General features: G+C 38.2%; 1 protein-coding gene across 1 annotated transcript in view; it reads left to right on the top strand.

Annotated features, from left to right (window-relative positions):
* The window catches only part of LOC135197474 (mitogen-activated protein kinase kinase kinase 15-like), a 259,241-nt gene extending 234,569 nt beyond the window's left edge, over window positions 1-24,672 (top strand). The window contains 5 exon segments of the mRNA XM_064224540.1: window positions 1,329-1,539; window positions 4,733-5,030; window positions 19,690-19,830; window positions 21,480-21,556; window positions 22,546-24,672. Coding sequence (XP_064080610.1) covers window positions 1,329-1,539; window positions 4,733-5,030; window positions 19,690-19,830; window positions 21,480-21,556; window positions 22,546-22,696 — 878 coding nt within the window. The 3' untranslated portion in view covers window positions 22,697-24,672.
* The last annotated feature ends 864 nt before the right edge of the window (window positions 24,673-25,536 follow it).

Here is a 25,536-nt window from a genome sequence, read left to right as displayed (position 1 = left end):
AGTATGAGTATAATATTCATATTAATAATTTATAACCCACATGGCTAAGTCATGCATATTAAATCAAATACAGATTTTAGTGTAAGCGAAAGCAGTTTAATTTCTTTTGTAGCTATTTTTAACATATTTTATCCTTGAATTTTTGTAGTCTTCTGAAATAATTTTTTGAATGAGAAAACCGGAGTATCAAATAGTAAACCATATGTGAAAACTGATGAATTATTTTGTCCCCTGTGCCTGTTTTAAAGCTTATTCACCCCTAAACTTTTGTGGTGGTTTTATAAAAATGTGCTATCTGTCACTTCTTTTACAAGTATAGCCGCATTAATGGCAAGATACACTGACAAAAAATATTGGTGATGTGTTTTATTGGGGGATCCGTCTCTGTGCACATACACTTTTTTTTTTTTTTGCATAGTTATGATAGTCTGTAGCAAAACTCAGCCAAATTTTCCAGATTCATGGACACAACCTAATGGTTAGAAATGTTGGCCAGGTAGTCTATGAATTAGTGAGTTAATGCATAAGTGTACATCTCTCTCTCTCTCTCATGGCTCTTTACAAACATTTTTTATTTTCATTTGTCTTATGAATTTAAATAGTTTGAGTTTTAACTAAATAGGCACTGAATATGGGTTGTATATATCAAATTCATTTCAGTTACATCAGTGCTCTAAAATCAGGTACTACCTGTCTTCAAGGCTGTCTTTTAGTATTAGTCTGTTTTTTAGTTCTGCAAAGGCCAGTAAGCATTTGGTTCAGATTGTATTACCCTTTGAAAAGAACTGGCAGGAAAAATTCATCATGACTTTACCCTAATCCTTGCTTTCTTAAACTCAATTATTATACTCTTCTTTAATGTTCTAGTGATTGTCTTTTTATTTTGGATGATATTTATGAAAGTAGTTTCAATACTGTTGCATTCCTTTGATGAAGATTTTTATTTGTATGTTGGCCAGGTACTTTAGTAATTCACAACCAGTAGCATTGAGTAAAGGATAATCACACAGCATCATATGTTTTTATTACAGTATTTCGATTAGTTTCAGGGTGTAATCACCATATTAGAGGTATTTTGAGAAGTTCACTATTACTACCTGATTTCATACTGTGTAAATGTTTATAACATGGTAGGAAATTTTATCTTGGGCAAAATGGACACTATCTTGACAAAGAAATTGTCCTGGATAATACAGTTGGCAATTGCTGGTGTAATTATCTGGCAGAGTATAGAAATTATGGCATATTTAATGTAAATACTCCTTCAAAGTTTACCATTTATATAGTCATGAAACTGAAAAGAAATTTTGACTTTCTATCATTTACAGAACATGAAATATTACTGGGATCAGCTGAAGGTGGTGCAGTCCTTGTACGTGGCCCTGGTAGACCTCGAGATGCTGTAGAGGAAGGGAGTACGTCTGGTGTTTCCACAATAAATTCCACCAAGTCAGCAAACATGCTTCATGATTTTCATCATTCAAAGCATTGTCATCAGCTTCAAGAAACCTTGCAGGCAACAAGGGCTGAGAATCTCAGGTTGGAATCTCTTAATTTTTAAGAGTAGTGGGATGGGACCTGTCACCTACAATGCATTTAGAGCACTTGTATGCACTATATTTTGAATTTTGGGTTTGCTACACTAGAAAATCTAAAGCTTTAAAGGGAAACCATTATTTTGTTTACATTTCATTGCCATTCTTGAACAACCACTAATAATAACACGGCCATTCCATTGAGGAGTGAGAGATGTGTATTTCTGGTGATAGAAGTTCACTCTCGACATGGTTCGGAAGTCACGTAAAGCCGTTGGTCCTGTTGCTGAACAAGCACTGGTTCCATGCAACGTAAAAACACTATGCAAACAAACAGACAAACTAATATTAACAATTCAATTAGGTATCGATACAAAATTTTTGACCGATACCGATAACGATATCAGCTTTTAAAGCCGATACCGATACCAAAACCTGTCACCTCCATATTACTACAGTTAACAGACTCATTAATTTAGATTATGAAAGGTTCTGGTTATGGAGGGGTTAATCCTTTGCCTCATTACATTACATAATTTTGTTTTTATTATGTAATCCAAAGAAAAATGAGATACCGGTACACAAATAAAAATAAGATTATGGAAGGACCAGAGTTTGTTTCTTAATATCAATCAACAAAACATTCAACTCAAAAACCACACAAATCCTTGTGCAAGTTCCAACTCATACTGGACTTGGACCATCTGAACTAAGTTAAAATTATAATTTTATTAAAGATAATATTCATTATAATTATCCTAGAACTGAAAAATGGTACAGAAAATTAATATTATGTCAGCCTAGAATGACTGATACCGATACCACAAAAACTAGCCGATACCACTAATACTGATACCAATAATGATACTTGGGTACATCCCTAAATACAATAATGAACGATAATTATTGAATACAATTATTGTTCATATGACTGAATTGTTCTAAACAGTTATAAATAGCTTTGTGTGCTGCCTCACTTGATGTTCACTGCGTTTTGTTATAAAAGCATGGGGAACATGAAAATAGAAAGTGTTATAATTTCATTTAAAAAATGCCATGGATGGTACAAAGATGATTTGTATGATATCGATGACAAAGCCAAAGTCGACTCACCAGAACCAGACTGGAATCCCTATGATGATGGCACATGTGATCAATCTTGTGATATCAATGAGAAACCTTTAATGAAAAATTAATATTGTGTTAACCTAAATGTTTTACTATTGTAATTACGCTACCATTTACTGATAGGTATGTGCAATACAAAAAATGCCTGAAGAGCCAATGAAATCAATGGTATTTGACTTCATTAAGAAAATAAATAAGAATAATTCTAAATCAATTAAACAAACTTTTAACTATGCAATCTATGAGAAAATCTAAACATGATGTTACAGTTGCACTCACAGCAACCTTTATCTTTTGGTAACCTTTTAGAAATAAAAGGTTACCAAAAGATAAAGGTTGCTGTGAGTGCAACTGTAACATCATGTTTAGATTTTCTCATAGATTGCATAGTTAAAAGTTTGTTTAATTGATTTAGAATTATTCTTATTTATTTTCTTAATGAAGTCAAATACCATTGATTTCATTGGCTCTTCAGGCATTTTTTGTATTGCACATACCTATCAGTATCCTATAATAGGATGATCATACCAAAATTACAATTGTTGCAGTTGTTGTGGCTAGATTTATAAAGAAACAGTTAAGTGAAGGGCAGATGGTGTTGGGTGAAAATATGTAAGGCTATTCAGACAGTTTTCCTTAATACTAATTTAATCTAGAATTGCTACACAATCAAAGAATGGAATTTGGTCCATTTACAAAACAAGGTTACCAAAATCTGAGCAAATAAATAAATATAGATATATGTACTATATGAAATAAAATGAAGCTTTTTGTTTTGGAAAAATAAGGAAGTTCCAAAGAAAATATACCACTTTCACATCGCACACACACACTCAAGCTACTTAATCTATAAAACCAAACTAAACACATGCAATGAATTTTGCATATCAAAAGAATTTCTCTATATTTGTAATTCAGTTTACAAAAAACAAAAAATCTACAAAACCAGACTAAACACATGCAATGAACTTTGCATATTAAAAGTATTGCTCTATACTATTTGCAATTCAGTTTACCAAAAAACAGTACATCTATGTGTATACAAAATAGATTAGAATACATAGGTAAATATTTTGCCCTGTACAGAATTAGGGTCTTTAATCCTATCAGACAAAGAAATATGTGTATCACAACAAATAAACAGATTAGAACACACACACACACAAATATTTGCCATTTACAACATTAGGGTCTTTATTCCAGTCAAACAAAGAAATATGCTTATCAATAGCAATAATATGATATAGTCCACTGTAACAAGAAGTATATTTTTGTTTACAGAGATACCACTTTACCCGGAATTCAATACAACACGAATCTACACTGAACTTAGTATCTTGCCCTTTAATACCTGAGACTTCAGTACATTATCAAAGTAATTCACTTTGTCCTTTACAACAACAACATAAGCCTTCTCAAAACTGAAAATAACATCCAACTCACATTATTTGTCTTGTTATATGTTGATACAACAATTCACTTTACTATGCTTGTGCACTAGGCTCTGCTTCAAATCACAAAGTAATTTTAAAGGCTATGAGGGCAATTTCAAAAGCAATAATTGACAAGTTCATCTGACTTCACCAAAGGTGCAGTATTCATACTTTAATCCATAAGAAAAACAAGAACCATCCATAGGAAGGGGGAGAAGTTCTACACCTATAACAAAAGAAAAAACTTAAAAAACAGTAAAATTCAACAAAATAAAATTTTTAAAAATATATTTTAATTAAATATTAAACTTTTTCAGACAAACCCATTTACAAATCCAGTCTACCACACAGTCATCGCAAACAACTTTGATAAAGTACTGTTTTGTGGTTATTATTAGTAATTTTACAATTAGTAAAGTTTTATGGTAGTTTATAATTAATAAAGTTTTATGGTAGTTTACATGTGTTCTAATGTGCTCTGAGATTTGGGAGTTTTCAGTGTTCAAAAACATTTCTCAGTGAAAATTTATAGCACTTGGCCTTTCTTAAGTTTACTGAAACCAGTGTTTGGTGATGAATTTTAGCAGATTGTACAGCAAATGGATTTTTCATTTCATGGTGGAATTTCTATTTCAGGTTACTTGAAGAACTTTCTCTTGCTGAGAAAAGATATGGAGAGCTCCTGAAAATGTTCTTAAGAGAGCGTAGAGATCAGAGCCAGAATTTGGCAGATCAGCTTGGAATCGAAGTGCCACCAGCAATCAGAAGTAGTGAAGAAAAAGGAAATGGGAATGAGAAGGATGAATGGGCTAAAAGCAAGAGGCTATGTAAGAGTGCCTCCACTGAAACTACAACTGTTCTAGGAGACACTTCAGATGACTCCCCTGTCAGTACCATGGGATCACAGTCAAGTGCAGAAACTGTAACTGCTGAGGTAAGCTTTTTTAATTATGTAATTTCTTGGAGCTTCAGCACAATCTAACTTTCATTTTGAATGATGACACAAGCTCTACCACTATTTTTAGTGTTGTCATATTTTGTCTCTTATTATCCATCATAATGCTTTCAATTCCCTTTTTACTGTTGGTCCCTCTAAAAATTCACAATATATTACTTTTAGCTCCCAGTTTGATCCCAAGTCATTGATAAGTAAATTTTTAGGAAGAGGGAGGTGATGAAATAATTGTGGCAGTGATATAGTTTGTGTCATCAGGATGCAAAGAATGCACTTGACCTCAGTGAAGCTCTTGCATTACCCCAATGAGTGACCCTCCTCTGGAATCTGAAGATAGTTCATTTTTGTGAGCTTTGCATGATGCATTTTTACCCTGAATTATCCCTTGTTTTACCTTGACAAGGTTGAGGATTTTTGCACTAATTTTGTAGAGCATAGCTGTTCTTTGTCCTCAAAGGGAGTTGCACTCTCATGGTCGGCCCTGCGGCTCCACAGGACAGACCACCCAATCAAAAAAAAAAATCTTGTATAGTTGGTTTCGGCCAGAATAGTGGTTTTTGTTGGCACAATGATAGAACGTAAAGGACTCGGGACAAGAGGGCTCTATCTAATTGCCTCACTTTTCCCTTCATCCTACTCGCACAGATGTGACAACAGTGTGTATGTCGGCTATCTTTCTCATTACACTCTACTCTGTGTTGATCATGTAGACCAGTGTGGCAGGATAAATCAAAGGCAGACATAAAAAACTGACTTTATTTACCTCTGTGATCCAACCTGACAAGTGCCTACATCATTCTGATTCACTTCCCCTTCCCAATATAAACATAAACAAACCTCACAAACAATGACAAGCGCAAAGTGCAACGTCGCACACAAACATTCTCAACAGAATTAACATATTCCCTTTCTTTTGAAAGAAAACAAAAGAAATTCATGTCCAAAGCAACAAGCATTATATGGCTTAGAAAATAAAATTATCTAGTACTTATATAATCTATGTAAGATTTCAGGGATCCACACTCAAACACTTTAGCTATTCTCAAAGAATTTACCCCCTTTTTGGTTAACACAGCCAACTGTGCTTTTGAATCTACCCAAAATATCTTGAAAACTCCATTCTGAACCAGTTCTTTTAAGAATAGCTATGTCAATTCTCAAACTCTTTTCGGAAACATTTTTAACTTGTTTCCAAGATAGTGAGCCATATCCACTGCCTCAGCGACTGCTAGTGTTTCTGCTGCAAGAGTGCTTTTTACAACCTTTCTTATTTTCTTTGACTCCCAGTATAAAGGACAACTATTTCCATTTTCACCCACTAAGACAATCACAAAGCCCCCAGCACTACTAAATCCATCGTGGCAATTGGCATAAGAAGCATCACTGGACACAACCAACTTAAACTTAAAACTGTCTCCCAGTCCTGGGAAGTACATACAGCTCTCAAAGGTACAGGCTTTTCTGAGCCATTTGTTTGCCTCAGTCAGATCTTTTACTAAGGGTTATTTATTTTACAGCTAAGTCCCAATACATCATATGACAAGTCAGGTCTTGAATTTGTGCATTACCACCCTAGTTGGCCTACTAGACCCCTAAATTTTTCCTTTTCTTCTTTATTACACTTCATATTCTTATTTAATCCTCTCTCGTCACTTACAGTTATAGATTCAAGAGATTTACAATACTCATTTTGATAAAGTGTGACATCATGCTTATTCTGTACAATATCCAGGCCAATGTATCTGAATATACCATTACGTACTTTGTTCCCTAACCTGAAAATGATTTCTGATTTTCGCAATGACTACACTTTCAAATTTCTTTATTCCTCCCCCCAAGAAATCATCTACATGCATCAAAAACATACCACACCGATTTCCTTTGTAATACCCAATAGAATGCTGCAGGGTCAGTTTTCACCTGATTACATCCCATCTTCAACAGGAAAGTATTTACTGTGAGATACCATTTTCTAGCAGCATCATAGACCATATACACGTTTTTTTAACATTTCCATAGTACATTATCATCACAGCCAGCTTCAACAGGTGGAGTAAGATACACATCTGCAGCCTTAATATCAATTGAATTCACTGCCCATCTTTTGGAAGACAATATATCGACAAAGGACCTGACCACCTCCTTGCTAACAATGGGAGAATCTGACTTGATTTCTTCTTCTTCCTCAAAACCTCTGGCAACTAGTCATGCTTTAATTTTCTTTTTCCCATCACTGTTTTCCTTTTCTGTCACTACCAATCGTACTGACAATGCCTTCTGACCCAAGTTAGGAATTCCTTCATAAACACTAAAATTCTTCCAGGTTTTTAGTTCTTGTTTTGCCTTATCAAGTTCCTGACTTTCTGTGTTTTCACAAGCCATTACGATTTCACTGGGTTCATGTACTTTGTCCTCTAAAACTGATACCCATTTTTCTAAATCTCTTTTCCAGTCAATGGCTGTTTTATGTTTATCTTTATGTTCAGTATTTCTCCAACTACTCTATTTTCCTGTAGATTTTCCAGTACAGCTGTGAACAGTACCTATCTGCCATTCATCAGACTCTTTCGGTAGGAATTTTACTCTGTCCAAACTTTGGAATAGCACTCTTAACTGTTAAATTATCTTCAGATAAAGTAACCTCAACTTTGGTTTGGTTCTCCTGCTCTTCCTCTCTATTTTTTCACTCTCTGCCGAATTGTCTGTCTCATCCTTTTCTCTTTGATGCCTCAACATATCAAGCAGTGCATTTCTTCCTTCTTCAGTTTCTATCAAAACCGTATGGTATTTCCTGAATGTGTGTTTCATGTGCTCTCACAATATTTGAACCATATTTCAAAATCACTGTTTTGCCATCTTGGCCAATGACTTTTGCTGGTCCTTTCTATTCCTTTTGCTCTTCCCTCTTAAAACAGACTTGATCTCCATTCTTAAGGACTTTACCAGTGGTCCTTATTTTGTGTCTGAGTGCCCTTCATATTTTCTCAGAAGTTTCAGCACCAATAAAGGCATCTCTTGCAGAATGGCAAGTTTCGAGATGTTTGGCAACTATTTCACTAGGTGTTGTAACCTCCAGTGCAGGAAGTTCATCACTCATGGTACATGGTAGGTTAGGATTCCGCCCATACACGAGTTGATAAGGGCTAAAACTGTGTACTATTTGAAAACAATTTTTAGCATTGACTGCCCATGCCAAAGCCACTTTTAAAGACAGTTCTGGTTGCTTTGCCATAATTTTTGTTATCATTTCATCCATAACCACGATTACGCTCACACAGGCCTTTAGTGAAGGGAGAGTATGCTGCTGTATGCATCACTTGAATGTTCATGTTCTTACACATTTCTATTAGAAAACTCTCCACCATTATCACAAAAGAATTTCACAGGGGGTCCCAAACCAGTTCCCATCAATGTCTCCATAATTTTCTCTATTATCTCCTTGGGTTCTTTACTTCTTGTCACACAAGACTTTGAGAACCTCGTTGCCACATGGATAAGACTTTGAGAACCTCGTTGCCACATCCACCATATGCAGAAAATATATTTCCCCTTTTTTGTATTCCTTTAGGTCTAATGCCACTACTTCATTGAACTCCTTTGCCATATTCACACTAAAAGTTAGCCTTGATGGTGTTTTCTTATATTGCATACATATCTACAGCTATCTGATACTTCTTCAGCATACATTTAGCACATTTCATCCTTAACACCAACTTCCTTCAACAACTGAATCAGTCTTTTAGATGAGGGATGCCCGAATTGTTGGTGCAATTTTCCTATCTTCTTCCTTTCCTTTTCATTATCTCCCAAGGTCATCATTATTTCTTGTTTTCTTCCAGGCTTCTTTCTCATCCCTCAATGGAAGGCAATAGTGTCCTGGGAAAGTGCACCTCAATTTCAACTTTCTTCCATGAATTTCTGCAGTATCATTTTCTAAGTCCAATTTCATTTGTGCTCTCTTCATTGATTTTTTTACTGAATAAAAGGGGTATAGAGCAGTTCACCACATCTGCTATTACACTTGCTCTGTCACCTACAATGTTCACTGGAAATTTTACTTTTCATCATTGACTTACCAGCACCAAACCTAAACGTTGTTTCACTTTCTTCCTCTTCTATTTGCAATTTTTCTTCGTCTGACAAAGACTGCATGTATGCTTTCAACCAATCATTACCACACACTGTAGAACTGCATGCTGTGTCTAGGATAGCACAATTAATAGATTCTGTCATGAACACTGATATCATTTTTGGATTTTCAATAGCAGAATATAACTCTTCCTCCTTTACACTATTGACATACACATTTTTTGAACATGCTGGAGCCAGGTGGTACTCTGATCTACATAACATCTCCTAACCTTACCATATATGTCGACATTGTTTCTCTGCCTTTTTGTTTCACTTCTATTTGCTATGCTTCCTCTTCCTCTACCTCTAAACCTTCCCTGTCCTCTTCCATGTGTAATGACTTTTTACCTCCACCATGCTAAATACTGGTTCAGATTTTATCACCATAGCAGGGGTCTCCCTCTCACTCCTGTTTGACACTCCACCCAATGTTAACACTTTGTTGATTGTGTAGACCAGTGTGGCAGGATAAATCCAAGGCAGACATAAAAAGGGGATTTTGACAAAGGAAAAATCTATTTCTGGGCGGTGACCTGTGTCGCCCAGTGAAATGGTTCCTTTAGCACTCATTTCTAAGGTATAAATATTGCTATAAATACCAAAGAAAAAAGATATGGTAATGCCAGAATAGTCCGGCTCGCTTACCTTTATTTAAGGTGTCGGTATGGTATCTGGGGCGAGTGAAACCACTACCAGAGGTCCCCCTGCCATTTAGTCTCTTCCTTTCTCAATATTCCTCGTCTACCTGCTACTGCTACAACTAGCGCTTTGTTTACCATTCCTGCAGATACCACCCAAGCTTGGGCCAGATAGGGTGTGGAAATAGAGGGTGGGTTTCACTGGGCTACACAGGTCACTGCCCAGAAATAGATTTTTCCTTTGTCAAAATCCCTTTTTTGGGCTTAGCCTGTGTCGCTCCGTGAAATAGTAACAGAGAATTGGCCCCCCCGATTTGGAAAGTAAGTGTAGATAAATTACTGTAAGGAAATTGAAACTTGAATAACATTAAATACTATTTAATATTAGTTATTTAATCTACAAGTAAGTAATAAAATTCCCTAATACTATGAGAATTTTAATAATCCTTATCCTAAAAACTTATCCACTAACTAGGGTTGTATAACCCAACATGTAACATTAACAAATCACACATCAATAAACAGGAATTTAATTACACGATCACAGACCCAGATATACATATGTACAATCAAATTTATCATGATACATCATAGGTGCAAGCCAAGGTACAATGTGCAATTCAGAACAACCGAGGTAATGTCAAGAATGCTAGTGAGGCAGGTAGGAGAGAGAGAGATGTAGAGAGAGACGTAGGCTACTAAACTAATTATTACTGCTCTATGCAGTGTCAGGGGAAACTGTGTTCCCTGCTGCCACTGCTGGGAATTTAAGGGCCTCTAATGACTTTAGGAGGTGGCGTTTAAATACTGTCGGAGATTTCCAGCCTGTGTACTCTTTGAGATCGTAAAAATTCATATGTTGAAAATAATTAATTGAGGTGGCTACTGCCCTAATATCATGCGCACATGGGAATGATTCTGGGTTAGCTTGCTTGATAAAGTATAGAATCTGTTGTCTGATCCCTCTTAGGGAGGTAGTGCCACCCTTTTCTCTAATAAACAAGGGACCTGAAGATTTCGAAGCAGTTCTGCTCAAGTAAGCTCTTAGTGAATTAACTGGACATAAGGACGGGTCCTGAGGCAGTGGGACAATCTTCCATGGGGACCATTTATCTTGTGGGTCCTCATTTTTAGCCAAAAATTGACGATCTGGTAAGAGTAATAGTTCTCCTGAGGGTAGGAACTCAATATGTTCCAGTTCCCTAGAAAGGGCCGACAGTTCAGAAATTCTAGCTCCTGAGGCTAGACTTATTAGGAATAATGTTTTCCTTAGGAGCGTTATATAAGAACATGATTCGTTAACAGTGTCCGAAGCTAGCTAGAGGACATCATTTAAGAACCAGGAGACCGTTTGAGGTCTGTCTATTGGTCTAAGTCTAGCACAAGCCCTTGGAATGGATGAAAAATATGAATCTGTCAGATCAATATTGAATCCAAAATTGGAAAATTTTCTTAAGTGCTGATTTGGTTGTAGTAATTGTAGTCGCTGCTAATCCTTTTTCGAATAAGGTTCTGAAAAAAGTTATTGCTGGATTCATAGTCATGGTTTGTGCATTTGAGTTCCTCAAAAAGGTGGCTAGCTTCTTTACTGCTGAATCATATTGATGCAGGGTTGATTCTTGTTTATCTGATTCTAGAAACCGGATATTCTGAGGATCAATGTTGGCATCCTTCTGTGCCGCAAACTTCATGAAGTCCATAAAGTTAGGGCTTTCTGAATTCCTGAGGAAGCGGACACAGTCCGCGTTTGTACCAGCTGCGTCAGTTTGGGATTGGGAATCCGCTGGGGCCGGAGTCCTAATTCCACTAGTAGAGGGAACCAATTGCTCTTGGGCCAGTTGGGGCCACTAGTGCAATGTGACCTTTGAAGGTCCTGAGTTTGTTCAGGACCTTCAGTAGTAGATTCACTGGAGGAAAGAGGTAAATTTTCTTCCAGATATCCCACTCTATTGCCATACCATCCGTGGCATAAGCCAGAGGGTCCAGGTTGGGGGCCACATAACATGGTAGTTTGTGGTTCGACTCCGTGGTGAAAAGATCCACTTGAAGCTCCGGCACCTGTTGGCAGATCCATTTGAATGACTCTCCATCTAGAGTCCATTCCGACTCCAGTGGAGTGGACCTCGATAGAGCGTCTGCCACTACATTTCTCACTCCTGCTAGGTGAGTGGCCGATAGATGCCATTGGTTCCTGTCTGCTAGGGCAAATATGGCTATCATCACATGGTTCACATGGCTCGACTTGGAGCCTCCCCTGTTTATGCAATGGACAACCACTGCACTGTCTAATACCAGCTCGATATGGATTTTCTTGGCTGGTAAAAGTTTTTTCAGGGTTAGAAACACTGCCATTGCCTCCGGTACATTGATATGTAGCTGGCGGAATGACATTGACCAGGTTCCCTGTACTTTCTTGTATTGTGAGTATCCGCCCCTGCCGCTCAAGGAGGCGTCCGTGTGGACTACTAGAGCCGGCGGAGGAAATTGTAAGGGTATTGTTTTCGACAGACTTTTGATCTCTGTCCAGGGGCGGAGTCTCTTGCGTAAGATCGCCGGGATGCGTGAAATTTTGTCCCGGGATCTCCAGTTCGCTCTCGAACGCCAAATCCAGTTTATATCCTTTAGTTTGGCCTTCAGCAGCACGTCTGTCATTGATGCAAACTGGAGTGAACCTAGGATTTTCTCCTGGTTCCTCCAGGACGTCTGCTTGTTTTTGAGAAATTGTCTTGTAGCCTTGACTATTTCTCTTCGCTTTGTCGGCGGAATTGATAGGGTGTGAGAGTCTAGATCCCACCGGATTCCTAGCCTCTGGAAACGTGACTCCGGAGTTAGCCGGGACTTGTTCCTGTTTATCTGGAAACCTAGGTGTTCCAGAAACTCTATTACCTTGACCGTTGCCTTGCGGCATTCTTCAACATCTGTGGCCCATATGAGCCAGTCGTCCAGATAAGCTACTAACATTATTCCCCGAGTCCTCAATTCCTGGACCATTGTTTCCGCTATCTTTGTAAATATTCTGGGCGCTATGTTGAGCTTCCCTCCTACCTGGGGTTCTCACTGGTTGGCAGATGGTTGGCCACCACGTGCTCCCTGGAAGCCCTTGCCTCGGTTGGAGACTCTTCCGCTGCCTCTGTGACGGAAGGCTCCTCTGGCGCGGCTGCCTCTGGCGAACCTGTTGTACCCTTGAAACGTCTGAGTTTCAAAGGTCGCGTTGTAAGCCGGAGAGACGGCGAAGAAGGTCGAAGCCTGAGTTTGTTGTGGCGGCTGAGCCACAAGCACATACTGCTGTTGTGGTTGTGCCTTCGATGTAGATGGTTGACCTACTTGAGTCACCGGAACCGCCTGGACCATAGTCTGTTGTTGGGAGACTTGGAAGGGCTGGAACTTCCTCAGCCTCTTCTTTCCTTTTGGATTCGATCCGGTGGCCTCAGGTTTCCTTTTTGGAATGAGCTCCCAACGGATCTTGAGACTCTGGTTCACCCTCGCAGCTTCCGCCAAAACCTCATTAACGGCGGAATTGGGGAAAAGGTTTGTTCCCCAGATGGAGGATCCGATCAGCTTATTGGGTTCATGGCGGATTGATGCGTCCGCCAGAATGTACTTCCTACAATTCTGCCGTGCTATAATGAAATCTTACAAGTCACACTGCACTGTATGTAGTAGTGACTTGGTAAGGACTTTAAATAATGGCTCATCTGAATAGATGAGGGACGTCATTTCAGCCGTGGTGGTGGAGTTGAGGGACCTGCTGAGCCTTAATCGAGCGTCGTATTCCGCTTTGATTAGGCTGTCCGGGAGTCTAGGGAGCCGCTCGCTGAACAGGGTGTCACCACAGTCCGGCGTCAGCTTACCTGCCAAGAAAATGGCAGGCGCGTCTACCCAGCAGTCTGTGGTCCTGGGGACCAGAAGGGAAGGTAAATCTATCTCCCGGACCTGGGGCATGGGTTCGTCCTTCATGGCATCCTGCATAGTCAGCTCAGCCTCCTTGGACACGCATGGGGTTGAGTATCCTCATTTACTGTAAATATAGTAAAGGGGCTCCTGTGGGCCGTCAACCTAGTGTTGACACATTGCCACTCTGTCAGATTCTGGAGCCAAGCTTGTTGTGCTTGCTCCCGGGGAAAGATGACAGTCTCTTTAGGGATTTGGTCCTCCCTTATCATGGCGTCTTCCGTTAGACGGACGTAGCCATTAAAGGGGAACTGGAGCCCTGGAGGATGGAACTCAAAGTCCTCCAGTCTTCAAGTTCCACAACCCTCAATTGTCAGCATACCGTCCACGAACGGTGCATATGCTGCCAACCTCCATGGATTGTTGCTTTTAAAGGGAGGTAGGTTCGAAGGGTCCGGCATTGGCAAGGGATGGGTTGCCTGTTCAGACTGAAGCAGTCCTGTTGCCACTGTATCCCGGAGACCCGCAACTAGATTCTCCTCGGTCACCATCCTTTCCGCTAAGGATTGGATGGATTGGCCTGAGGCTTCCAGCATGGATGACAGCTGGGAGAGCATTTCTTGGAACTTGGTCTGGACCAAGTTCCCTACCATGCTTCCCACCTACTGCATCATGTTGGCTGAAAATGCCTCCGGGTCAAAGCTAGAGGGCTGGGCCTAAGCTTTAGGAACCTTCATTCTCGACCCCTGAGCGGGGGAGTAGTCTTTGCCTTGTCTGCCTCGGGTTTAGTAGCCGATGGCTTAGCGACTCTGCTGGTTCCAGACCTATGTCTTGGCAAGGACTTTTTCAAGGCCTTCAAGTCCACTGGGTTTTTTACCTTGGGGATCACCGAGGTTGACTTCGGTCTAGCTGACTGAAGCTTCCCGGTGAACCCCTGGAAGGAAGTAGTAGAAGAGAAAGAAGAATGAGATGACACTACCAGCCTCGCTACCATTCCTACCTTCGCCCATGTTGTCCACTGTCATGGGCTCCCGGTCGAGGTCAAGGGCTGCCACATCTCCTACGACTTCTTCGCTGAGACCTTCCTCCGGCACAGGCGCAGTCATCGCTTGAATCTTGGCGATGATGGGGGCTGCTACCGCTGCCTCTACAGCCACCGACTTATTGGCCCCGGGGTAGATGAGCCCAGCCATCTCCTCTGAGAGCATGTACGGCTGGGCCTTCTTGGCGTTGCGGCTGAAACCACCAACCCAGACCTTCAGGGTAGCCAGTGCCGCGTCCCTGATCTCTTGGAGACCCTGTAAAAGGGGGGTTATGTCAATTCTTAAACTAAGAAATAATGGATGTTAATATATGTGTGTATTAATATGCATGCAACGGTAATGATTCCATAGGTGTGGATCAATACCTATCATGTGTCTAAATGCACCTAGCTATCCCGATGCTGGGTCCGGCTTTGTGAGAACAGAACAGGGGGTCGGTTATAACCTTGGCCCGTATCTGGTCAATAAGGAATAGGGCTATTTACATAGACCATGCCTAGAAGCTGGGGTCCCAGATCCGCCAGAGCAGTGGGAAAGGGTGGGTGAAAAAGACCGTGGAAGGAATACATGACACTGTGGACCGGAGAGCATCCTGCCCAGGCGAGCCAGGTGGCCAACCACGGCTCAGCCAAACAGGGTACCCTCGTCCCCACTACAAGGCATGGTACTGAGGGCCTGCCCACCGATAACCCCCCCCCCTCCCCCCCCCCCCAGAACTCGGATCGGCTACCTGGTGTAGCGTGAGCGAGTCCGCACTCCACCGAGGTGGGTGAGTGGGGGTGTTAGCAGGGTGGCTTGTACGCGGTCAGCTGGAAACCTTCACCCGGGTGAACAGCCACGCAGTGTGAAGGACCAACCGACCCAGAGTAGGCCTATAGGTCTACTAACATGCCCTACAAATTACATTATGAATCATAAAAAAAAAAAAAAACATATCAAGAAACATCCTGTCCTAACGTGGGGGAGAAGAAAGAGAGAAATAAATATGGAGCGAAAGGGAAAGCAATGAGTCCTCTTGAGTGGCTGGCCTAACTCCATAAATCGAATCGATCTGAACTAGTTGGCCTGGCAAACTCCGAGCGGCTTAGCCTAGATTGCCGAATCGAAATATTTAACCGAAAGGGCAAGACGGCCAGGTGGCTCGAGGACGAATATGTATAGGCTACGAATGGATCAGGATCTTACCGTAGAAGATAAGGGTGTCTTACCAAAATAATAGCATATAATAGATCTTAGCTAGATATATGGTTGATATGCCAACCTCAAGATGTGAAATAAAGCTAACTGAGTAGGCTACGTCCCGAAAGCATGCAGTTCGGTCAGTAGGCTATCCCCCGCATCGGACTAAACATTAAAACGTCAGATAAATAGAAACGCATCTATAAATTATACATAAAGAACTGCTAAATGAATGAGAATTGACTCCAATTAGTATAGGAGACCAATTGGTGTACGATAAGAGCGTAAATATACGCCGGTAGCGAGCCACGAAATGGCGGCGTGGGAGCAGCAACGCACAGGCTGCCACTCCCGCATATAACCCATTAAAAGACAGTTAAACATGCGTATCGCTACCTCTGAGTAATACCAAACATTAATTGCAGTACTCAACTTACATGCAGTAACTACCTGACGTTCCATGATGCAAGAAGGAGAAATTCCAAAGCGAAATCACTACACAAGAAAAACCGCATGTTAGCGAAGTCGTGCTATTGAAAGGAATGGTAAACAAAGCGCTAGTTGTAGCAGTAGCGGGGCTTGGAACGGCTCCTCTGTAGACGAGGGATATTGAGAAAGGAAGAGACTAAATGGCAGGGGGACCTCTGGTAGTGGTTTCACTCGCCCCAGATACCATACCGACACGTTAAATAAAGGTGAGCGAGCCGGACTATTCTGGCATTACCATATAGCTTTTTTCTCTGGTATTTATAGCAATATTTATACCTTAGAAATGAGTGCTAAAGGAACCATTTCACGGAGTGACACAGGCTAAGCCCAGAAGGCTGACTTTATTTACCTCTGAGATCCAACCTGACAAGTGCCTACATCATTTTGATTTGCTTCCCCTTCCTGCTCACAATATAAACATAAACAAACCTCACAAACAAATAACGAGCGTAAAGCGTAACATCATACACAAACATTCTCAGCAGAGTTAACAGTCTGTCTCAGAGCTCACTAATCCCCAGTTTTGTTCCAGTAAGTGTTTGACTGTGCATCTGTCATTCATTGTAACAACTTTAAAGCTAAGTACATAGTTTTAAGACCCAGTGGAAAGTTTTAGTTGCTTAAAATTGTATCAGGCTTAAAATTGTATCAGGTAGGCTTATACTTGTTGAAATTGAGAGCTAGTAGGTCCTCCGCAAGGTAAGGATTTAGGATTCAATTGCTAAACTATTCTGTAGTTGCCATGCTGTTTTTTTCGGGCTAACAAAGTGATGATTAGCATTATTATAATAATATTAGACAATTCCATTATTGAAACCTAATATAGTCAATTACTTTTTAACATGGATAGGTAATTTGAGGTTACTGAATGATTAAATTGGTTAGCCTAACTTCTTGTTTGAAAAATATGTAAAGCAGGGATAGTACAGTCGACCCTTGTTAAGCTGGACCCCTGTTAATCCGGATATTGAAAAGGACAGACACTGAAGAGGGTCAACCAATTTAAAATATGTAATGTTCGTACATGATTTAAGATAGTTACTGTTCCTATGCTCATTGCATACAATAATTATTATTATTATTATTGTATTGAATCTGATTGCAGCTACAATGCCATTCTGTTAGAAATACTATTTTTCTGTTCTGATGGTGTTCTTTTCTTCTTTTGGAAGGCTGAAGATAAGTTATCCCAGTTCCTCTGCTGCTTCTGCTGCCATTGGCTCCCAGCAGTCATAATCAGCCAATCAGAGGCCAGCCCAGAACTCTAAACTGACTTGTATTTTTTCATTGGTCTCCACCAAACTTACCCTGTTTTCATTGGCTTCCACAAGGAGTCAACAATCCCGGCGCCCAACATAGAAGCCGGTGTCGTACACAAAAGGGGTTGTTCTTACACACACTCTCACTGGAATCAGACCTCAGTTGTTCCTAGGAGGAACGAAACGTGTGAAGAAAACCAGAAATGGCAGCTGAAGCAGAGGAGAACTTGGGACAACTTATCCTCAACCTTCCAAGTGGAGAAAAGGACACCATCAGAAGAACAGAAAAGGAGTATTTTAAACTGAAAGGCATTGTAGCAGCAGTCAGATTCAATAACATATGCTTAAATGAAGGGTTATTACTGATTTATTATATTATTATTATTATTATTGTGTATATTATCATCATCCAGAAGATAAACCCTATAGTATTAAAATGGAACAAGCCTAAAGGGGCCATTGTCTTAAAATTCAGGAAATACAGAAAGAAGAGAATTGCATAAGTACTGTGCAAGGTGAATTGTTTGTATGGTACTAATGCATTACATCTTCACTTGAACGTTTCAGTTTACATGAGTAGATCACTTGGAATAGGTCCATTAAACAATTTATTGTACATTTACTTCTTAGGTAGTGAAAAGGCATTACTGAAAATGGTTGAGATACTATCCATCAAGTCATCTTGAATTAATCTTCTAATTTAGCTGTACAGTTTTATATTACAGTGGTACTTTAATTTAACGGAGAGTATATTGGATATTGTTATTAATCAGATAAATCCAAGCCCAGAAAAATAAAAATAATATTTTCTACTTAACACAGTACTTGCCTGTTTAAACCTTAGGCAGCAATACTATGACAAGATCACATGTAGATATTCTTATTAGTGGTTGTATAATACCAGAAAAGTATTATTATTATTATTTCATTAAACAGATTGACTTTGTTGATGCCATTGAGATTGTATTGCACTTTTTCAGTTTGCCAAATGAGTTTCTGTATAACTGCAAGAAGTTATATAACAGCTGTCCAAAGTTTTAGTAGTATACTCTACTGTTGACCAAAAGGCAAATAAAGCCAGGGTACAATTATGCCAGTATGGTAGGGAGCAGAATGGATCATTTAGGAGAGAGTGGCTGACTGACGAAGGCGCTGATTGGCGCCATGTCCTGGGAGTTGTGATTGTAGGGTGTGCTGCCTTACGTAGTGGGTGGCTGAAGGGTTATCCCAGGGGTGTGCCTTGCCATTCTCCTGACATTGGTTCGGGAAAGAAAGGACTCCTGGGTAATGGTTTCCTTCTGAGGATGGCAAGGTCCTCCTTTATCGAAGGTAGTGATGGGTATTGTCACCGTACATATACGTATATATTTACTAATATAAAATTACATCAGTTTATCAAAACCAGTATACCCAGCAGATTTGCTTTGGTATTATATATATTCGAATGATGTAAGTATATTTTAATTTCTTTTATTAATGTTATGGTTTTGCGGTTCATTTGTGATATTTATGGTTAGTTTTAGTCTAAGAAAGGACATTTATGATACTTTTCTAGAACAAGATTTAAAACTGTCTGAGTTTTTTGTACTTTCCACATAGTTGTGAAATGTGTGATTGTCTTTTAGCAGCACAGAAATATTTATTACTTTTTAGCTGCTTGCACTATAGTTTATACATTGCACTTGGAAGTAATGTTTAATGTACTTTAATGCTATTTTATAAATACCAGTGCATGTTTAATGTAGATCATATGATATGTAATTTAGGTGCTATATGTATGACTTTTTTTTTGTTTTCCTTGCATTTTGATTAATTGTTACAGTTAATTGAATTGTAGATTCAAGAACAGTAGTCCTGTTGATATTTGTACCTTGAGGTATTCCAGGACCATAGTGGCACAGTACTATAAATGTTAGATGTTCTTTTGAGAAAATGTATAACACATCCATTGACGTGCCTAAATGTATGCAAAGACTATAACCTAACCCGTACACCTTTCCCTCATCAGAGTAATCCCGCAGAAGCTGTCTCCCAACTGCCTACCCTTTCCCACGAACCTCCCATGATTCACGTGTCCTCACGCAACATTGATATGGAGTTGGTTCACTGGCTGCAATCTCTTTCAATAGATCGTGATGTAATTGATAAGGTAAGTGTAGTTGAACTATCTTTTATAGTTGATTGCTAGTTCCATTATTATCCCTCTTGTTTCTTTGGAAAATTTAAAGCATCTCGTGCTTTACAAAAGCCTAAAAGTAATTTGAATAGAGAGGAAGAGGCGGAATAAGATTGCAATTATTGTAGATAGTACAAAATACAGTATTACAGTACAAAGATCATAAATATTAAGTAATGCTGTTAAAAACCAAAATTTTGATTGCCTGCAGACTTGGACTGACCAGGTTGTGAATTAAAGTCTTTATTGAATTAGCATTAAAGCAGATGCTATGAAATTACCCACTGTATTCAGCAGCAGCCTGCCTATTGTGAAGGGAATGCACTAATTAGTAATTTCATGAATTTGTAATCTTTTTAGCCAAATTGGTCTACCTACTAAATAAAGTGAAAGAAAAATGTTTTTTTTCTATGTTCAGTTCTGACTGTATAGAATAAGCTGTGTTCATTGAGAGGGTTTTCATGAAATATTTTTGTTAGGAGTGAGTGTGGAGTAAGGATCATTCCATTTAAATATGTTATTTGTCTTTCAATCTCATTGACTGATCTTGACAGTTATGACCATTATGGTGTGCTTTAAGCCTTTAACTGATACCAGTGGCAAAACAACTTCAGAAGACCAAACAGTCAGCCAAGAGCCCGCCATGCAAATATTTAGGGTACCCAGATTGTCAGTAAAAATATATCGTTTATTAACCATTATACTGTTCACCTTTCTTATAGGAATGGAATAGAATGGAATGGAATATTGAGATTTAGGCTTGAAGCCAAAATCTCATAAACATCCTCACAAAAACAAAATACTGTGGTTGATAATTGCTAAAAATGGTATTTATTATTATTATATATATATATATATATATATATAGTTATTTAATCTTCAGTTTTTCCTTATTTAGTCTTCTACTTATCTATGTTTTCACAAATGAAGGGATGCATTAGATGATGATAGGGGAAAAGGAGGCATTGTGAAAGTCTGGATATGATTCACAAGATTGTCTGAGCCCTAGATAATCTATGTTGAAGCAGATTGACCATAAAAGGAAAACAAAATAAAGGAATCTTAGATCGACTGAATGCTAGTGTCTGTTTCAGCTCTCCTTAGATTTACATACTAAACTGCACAGGTAAAATCGGCGCCGTATGTGTATGTGTGCGTTTTAAACGGTTAACAGGTCAAGTAGCCCACTTTAGACAGTTTTACACATTCCTTTCATTGTCCGTTTGACCCCAGCAAGATTTTCCCACATTTTTACTTATAACAGTTTCCTTTTCCTTTGTCTCCCCCCCCCCCCCCCCCACCCACCACCAAGCCAAGAGAGTAAGGAAGGAGTCGGTAATCTTGTTGTTGCCATATTATACTATTTACCTAGTTATTTATATGTTAATCCAGTAAACATTTAAATAAAAGCAAAGTACATTCTTGTAAGATTTGTTTCACAATAAAACTTATTGAAGTTTAAGTGTCCTTATAGCGTTTTGTCTTTAGCAATGTTTAATGTGTCCTTGAGTTCATAAAAACATGATTAATGTTATATAATTAATGGTGAAGGAAACATTCCATCTAGTTATTCTAATCCTTTAGTTAACTTAGAAATACATTTTCTTTTTATATTCTTTCAGTTCTTAGCTCAAGATTACACCAAAGATGATGTTCTTACATGGATGACCAGAGATGATTTGAGAAGACTGAGAATGAGGTAAGGTTATTTAAATAATTTTGCCATGGCATTTTAGTTGGAGATTTTAGTAAGTGTCTTTATGTAAGTGAAAACCTCATAAAAATATTTTTTAGACAAATTTTGGTAAATGCCCATTGTTTCTTGTTTTGTGAAGTGAGTTGCATATGTAAGTACATTACTTAATGTTTAGTTTTTTATTGCTAGCAGTATTGATTACTAAATGTTTAGCTGTCATAATATGATGTAATTTACGAGTACTTTTGGATTATTAAGTCCTTAATAGTACATTACTGTATTTTTATGGTTAATTTCCCATACCTGCCAACTAATTTCAGGAATATAAACATCTACCATTAGTTAACAAATGGGAAGCACTCACAGATATCATATACTAATATTATATAAGCTAGCTTGGCCCCAAGTTTCTTTCATTTGTGGTTTCACAGTTTAATTCAATCCAAGTAATGAACTGGAGTAATTCATGGCATGTACAATATTTTTACTAAAAGACAAGTTATGTACAAGTGACTAACCACAATAAGCTTTTATTCAAGTATAGTGGACTAAACTCCACTGACTTACAGAATGGATAAAAGAAGTCCCATTGCACATGCCCAACTCTCAGTCCACTGTCTGCCAGTCATTGCTTCATTCTTTTTACACCCCGACCCAATTGATATATTATTCAAGTAGTAGTTAAATAAGATTAACATCAACATGCAATAGGGTCTTTGCCTCTCATCTGAGTATTGAGTTGGCTCCTGATTTGAGTTAAGAATATTATATAGTATTAGTAATAATCATCATAATTATAAGCAGCATCCAGTACAGCTGCCGTGTATGTTACCAAGATCAGTTTGATAGCAAATATTGACATTTAAAGGTTACTTTTCTAGTCCAGCAATGGATGAACAGTTACTGTTAATAGTTTTTAATGCCAATCATCCAGTCTTTTTTTTTTTTTTTTTAGGATAACATTTTCATTCAAACACTTGCAACTCTTACAGGGGAGGAGTAGAGCTTCGCATCTGGCGTAATATGGTCCAGTATCGACATAGTGTTGGGTTACCTGTTAACCCAGAAGAATCTCCTGTGACAAATCATAATTCTCCAAAACCTAGTACGCAAGATCCTCAGTCAGGATCTACTAAGTTATGAAATATATTTTAATGCTTCAGTTGTGTTAATTTTTTATTTTTTTTTCAAATAACCGATAGTATTACCCAAGTGACTCTTAATAGTTTGTGTTTTAACAAAGCAATTTAGTAATGGACTCCAAACATACTATTTGTTATTTACCACTAATAGTATACAGTTTTTCAAAACCTGTATGCTAATAATTTTTTGCTTAAGAATTTTTTTTCTTAATTTTTTATCTGGGCAAACTTTAGTTATTTCTATTTCATATGAGACATCTTTAGTTGCTGATAAAGAAAGTCTTTCATGTAGAATCTTCAGGTGTTCTGACTCAGGCTCAGTAGACCATGAAGTTGTGTTCAAGTTGCTTCCTTTGGTGCTAAAGGTGTGAGTAATGTTGAAAACATTGTTATTAGAAGTTATATTTTCCCAGTGTAGGATAAAAGTGCATTTTTCCTTGCCAGGATAGTTCAGTGTATACAAGAGAAATCTACTTTGCTTGTAATCATGGTGCTGTAGATGCCTTATGAAGATATGACGATATGTATATATGTGTGTTGTGAGTTTGTATATTTTTGTTTTTATAGACTGCTTTTTTAGATGAATTTTAATATTGCTCCAAAAGTCAGTTGGTTAGAGCGTTTTTTACGTTTTTATTATTTATATTATGTTTAGATTGAGTCTGCAGATTATTACTCAGTATTTTCTTTATATATTTTATATCTTTGGTATCTGATGGTTAATACAGCAGTTAACCTGTTCAGATCAAACCCCTTTAGTAATAAAGGCAAAAAATGACAATTTCAGTTAATATACAAAGCTTAGTTAATAGCGAGACATATTCATATCTATTGTTGCCTTGTATCTCTTTAAGATTCTCAGTATATATGCATATATTTCTTGTTGAAATAAAAGACATTAGGTAAATAGTAGTTAGTTAATGTCTCATGTAAGTCTTGAAATGCCTTGTCTAAAATAATGTATATTTTAGACAATATTGATGGTTTTCAAATGGATTACAGTAAGCATTTATACTTACAAAGTTAATTTTGGGGTAGGTTGATAAAAATGTTTCTATTATGATATTATCTTGATTAGTCCACATTGTCGTAACAAACATTAATAAAAAAAATATCTTTGACACATTGTCAAAAGTTCTGCAGTACAAATATTCAATTTTACTGAAGTAAACTTTTTATGTTAACTAGCACTTACTTCAGTAATTAGAAAAGATCTAATACTATAAAAATTCTGATTTTTAACTGTTGTTTTTGAGACGTTGAAAATAGTGAATGTCCTGTGTGTAGTAGTTTTGTGGATGAGTGCAAGTTTGACTGAAGAATAAGTAGGAGAGAATTATGAAGTTGATTCAAAAGATGTTTAGTATGTGAGATTTTATAATTTGTTTCATCAATAAATCAGCCATTTAATTTGTTGAACTGAGGAAAAATGTACTGAACACTATATTACCTCTTACTACAAATTCACTGCCTCTATGTGATAAAATTGTGGTCTTCCCTTGTGATAAACAATGCATTCATTTGCAGTCACTACATTTTAATTTAGTTCATTTCATTAGTGGTCTGGTGTTGTAATTTACAATTGATCTCTTACTGTATTTTTACAGTGATCAGCTTGGTTATTAACATCTGTTAAGGTTACATCTGAGAATAAGTGCCATTCTTGGTATGAAACATTGAAAAACATGCTGTCTCTTTTTGTAGTGAATAGCATCCAATACAGTCTTGCCAGTTGAAAGTTTTTTTATTTTGGTTCAATTTCACCTTTAGTTTTTATTTTAACATGCTAACTTCAGTTAAATTTGGGATGAACCTAAAAATGCACAAATTCTTGGCTTACTAATGGTATCATGAAGACATTTTTTTTCTTTTTTGTAATTACCTAACACTTGTACAAAAAGTTATAGAAGAGACTGTATAATTCTGCTGTGATGTGAAATAGTGTAATTTTGCTATAGTAAATAAATATCAGCTCCATACAGGATTTACTTAAATGAAATATGTAAGAACTTTTGAATACTTTGAGAATATATTTAAAGCTCTTGTTTCACTCATACTTTTAAGCATGCTTGAGTTCTTGGTTACGAGAGTCCTTGCCCACCTTTGTGGCAGTTCTCCTATTTCAACAGTCCTTTGCCCTCATTCCTTTACTTGAGTAAAGGGCAATTTAAATGTAACAGGAAGAGAGGATTCTAGTAAAAATAAGGGGTTTTCCTCCATGAAAGCTTATTTCCATATTTGTGTTTGTTGGAGTAATAACTCTCTTCTGCTCTTATGGGAATGTGGAAACCAATACCTTTTATATGTAAGATGTTCCTCAATATGAGCTGGAATCAGATTGAAAATTGGTAACATGGAAGCCGAATCATCTAAATGAGGAGAAGGAAACCCCTCCCACAAAGGAAGAGAAGTAACTCTGCGATGCTCCCACCTCTTATAAAATCCCTTCCACTGCGACTTAGGCCAGGCACAACATTCCGGGCAGGGATTAGAAATAGTGCAAAAATTAGATTGGCACCTACTGCATGTCGTATAGGGATCTGTAACTGTAGAAGCCAAAAACCTGGAGCATGGAAAACCCTGAAGGTCTGGACACTTGTGTTGATGAGGCCATGAAGACTCTGAGGACTCCATGATAAACACAATCACCCACACACACACACAGACACAACTGAAAACACAAAGAATAACGGGCAAACAAAGCAACTGGCTTGGAAGGAGAGGAAAAGCTTGTATCTCCAAGGCGGTCAAAGAAAGTCTAACATGTCATGAGGTGCTTGCTTGGTTGCCGACCAGCCTTCACCTTGTATACACATGAGTTGCCAGATCTCAAAGATTCCT

The sequence above is a fragment of the Macrobrachium nipponense genome, chromosome 21 (assembly GCF_015104395.2).
Source record: "Macrobrachium nipponense isolate FS-2020 chromosome 21, ASM1510439v2, whole genome shotgun sequence".
NCBI lineage: Eukaryota > Metazoa > Arthropoda > Malacostraca > Decapoda > Palaemonidae > Macrobrachium > Macrobrachium nipponense.
The sequence above is the reverse complement of the archived record's forward strand: the minus strand, read 5'-3'. Positions and strand labels throughout refer to the sequence as shown.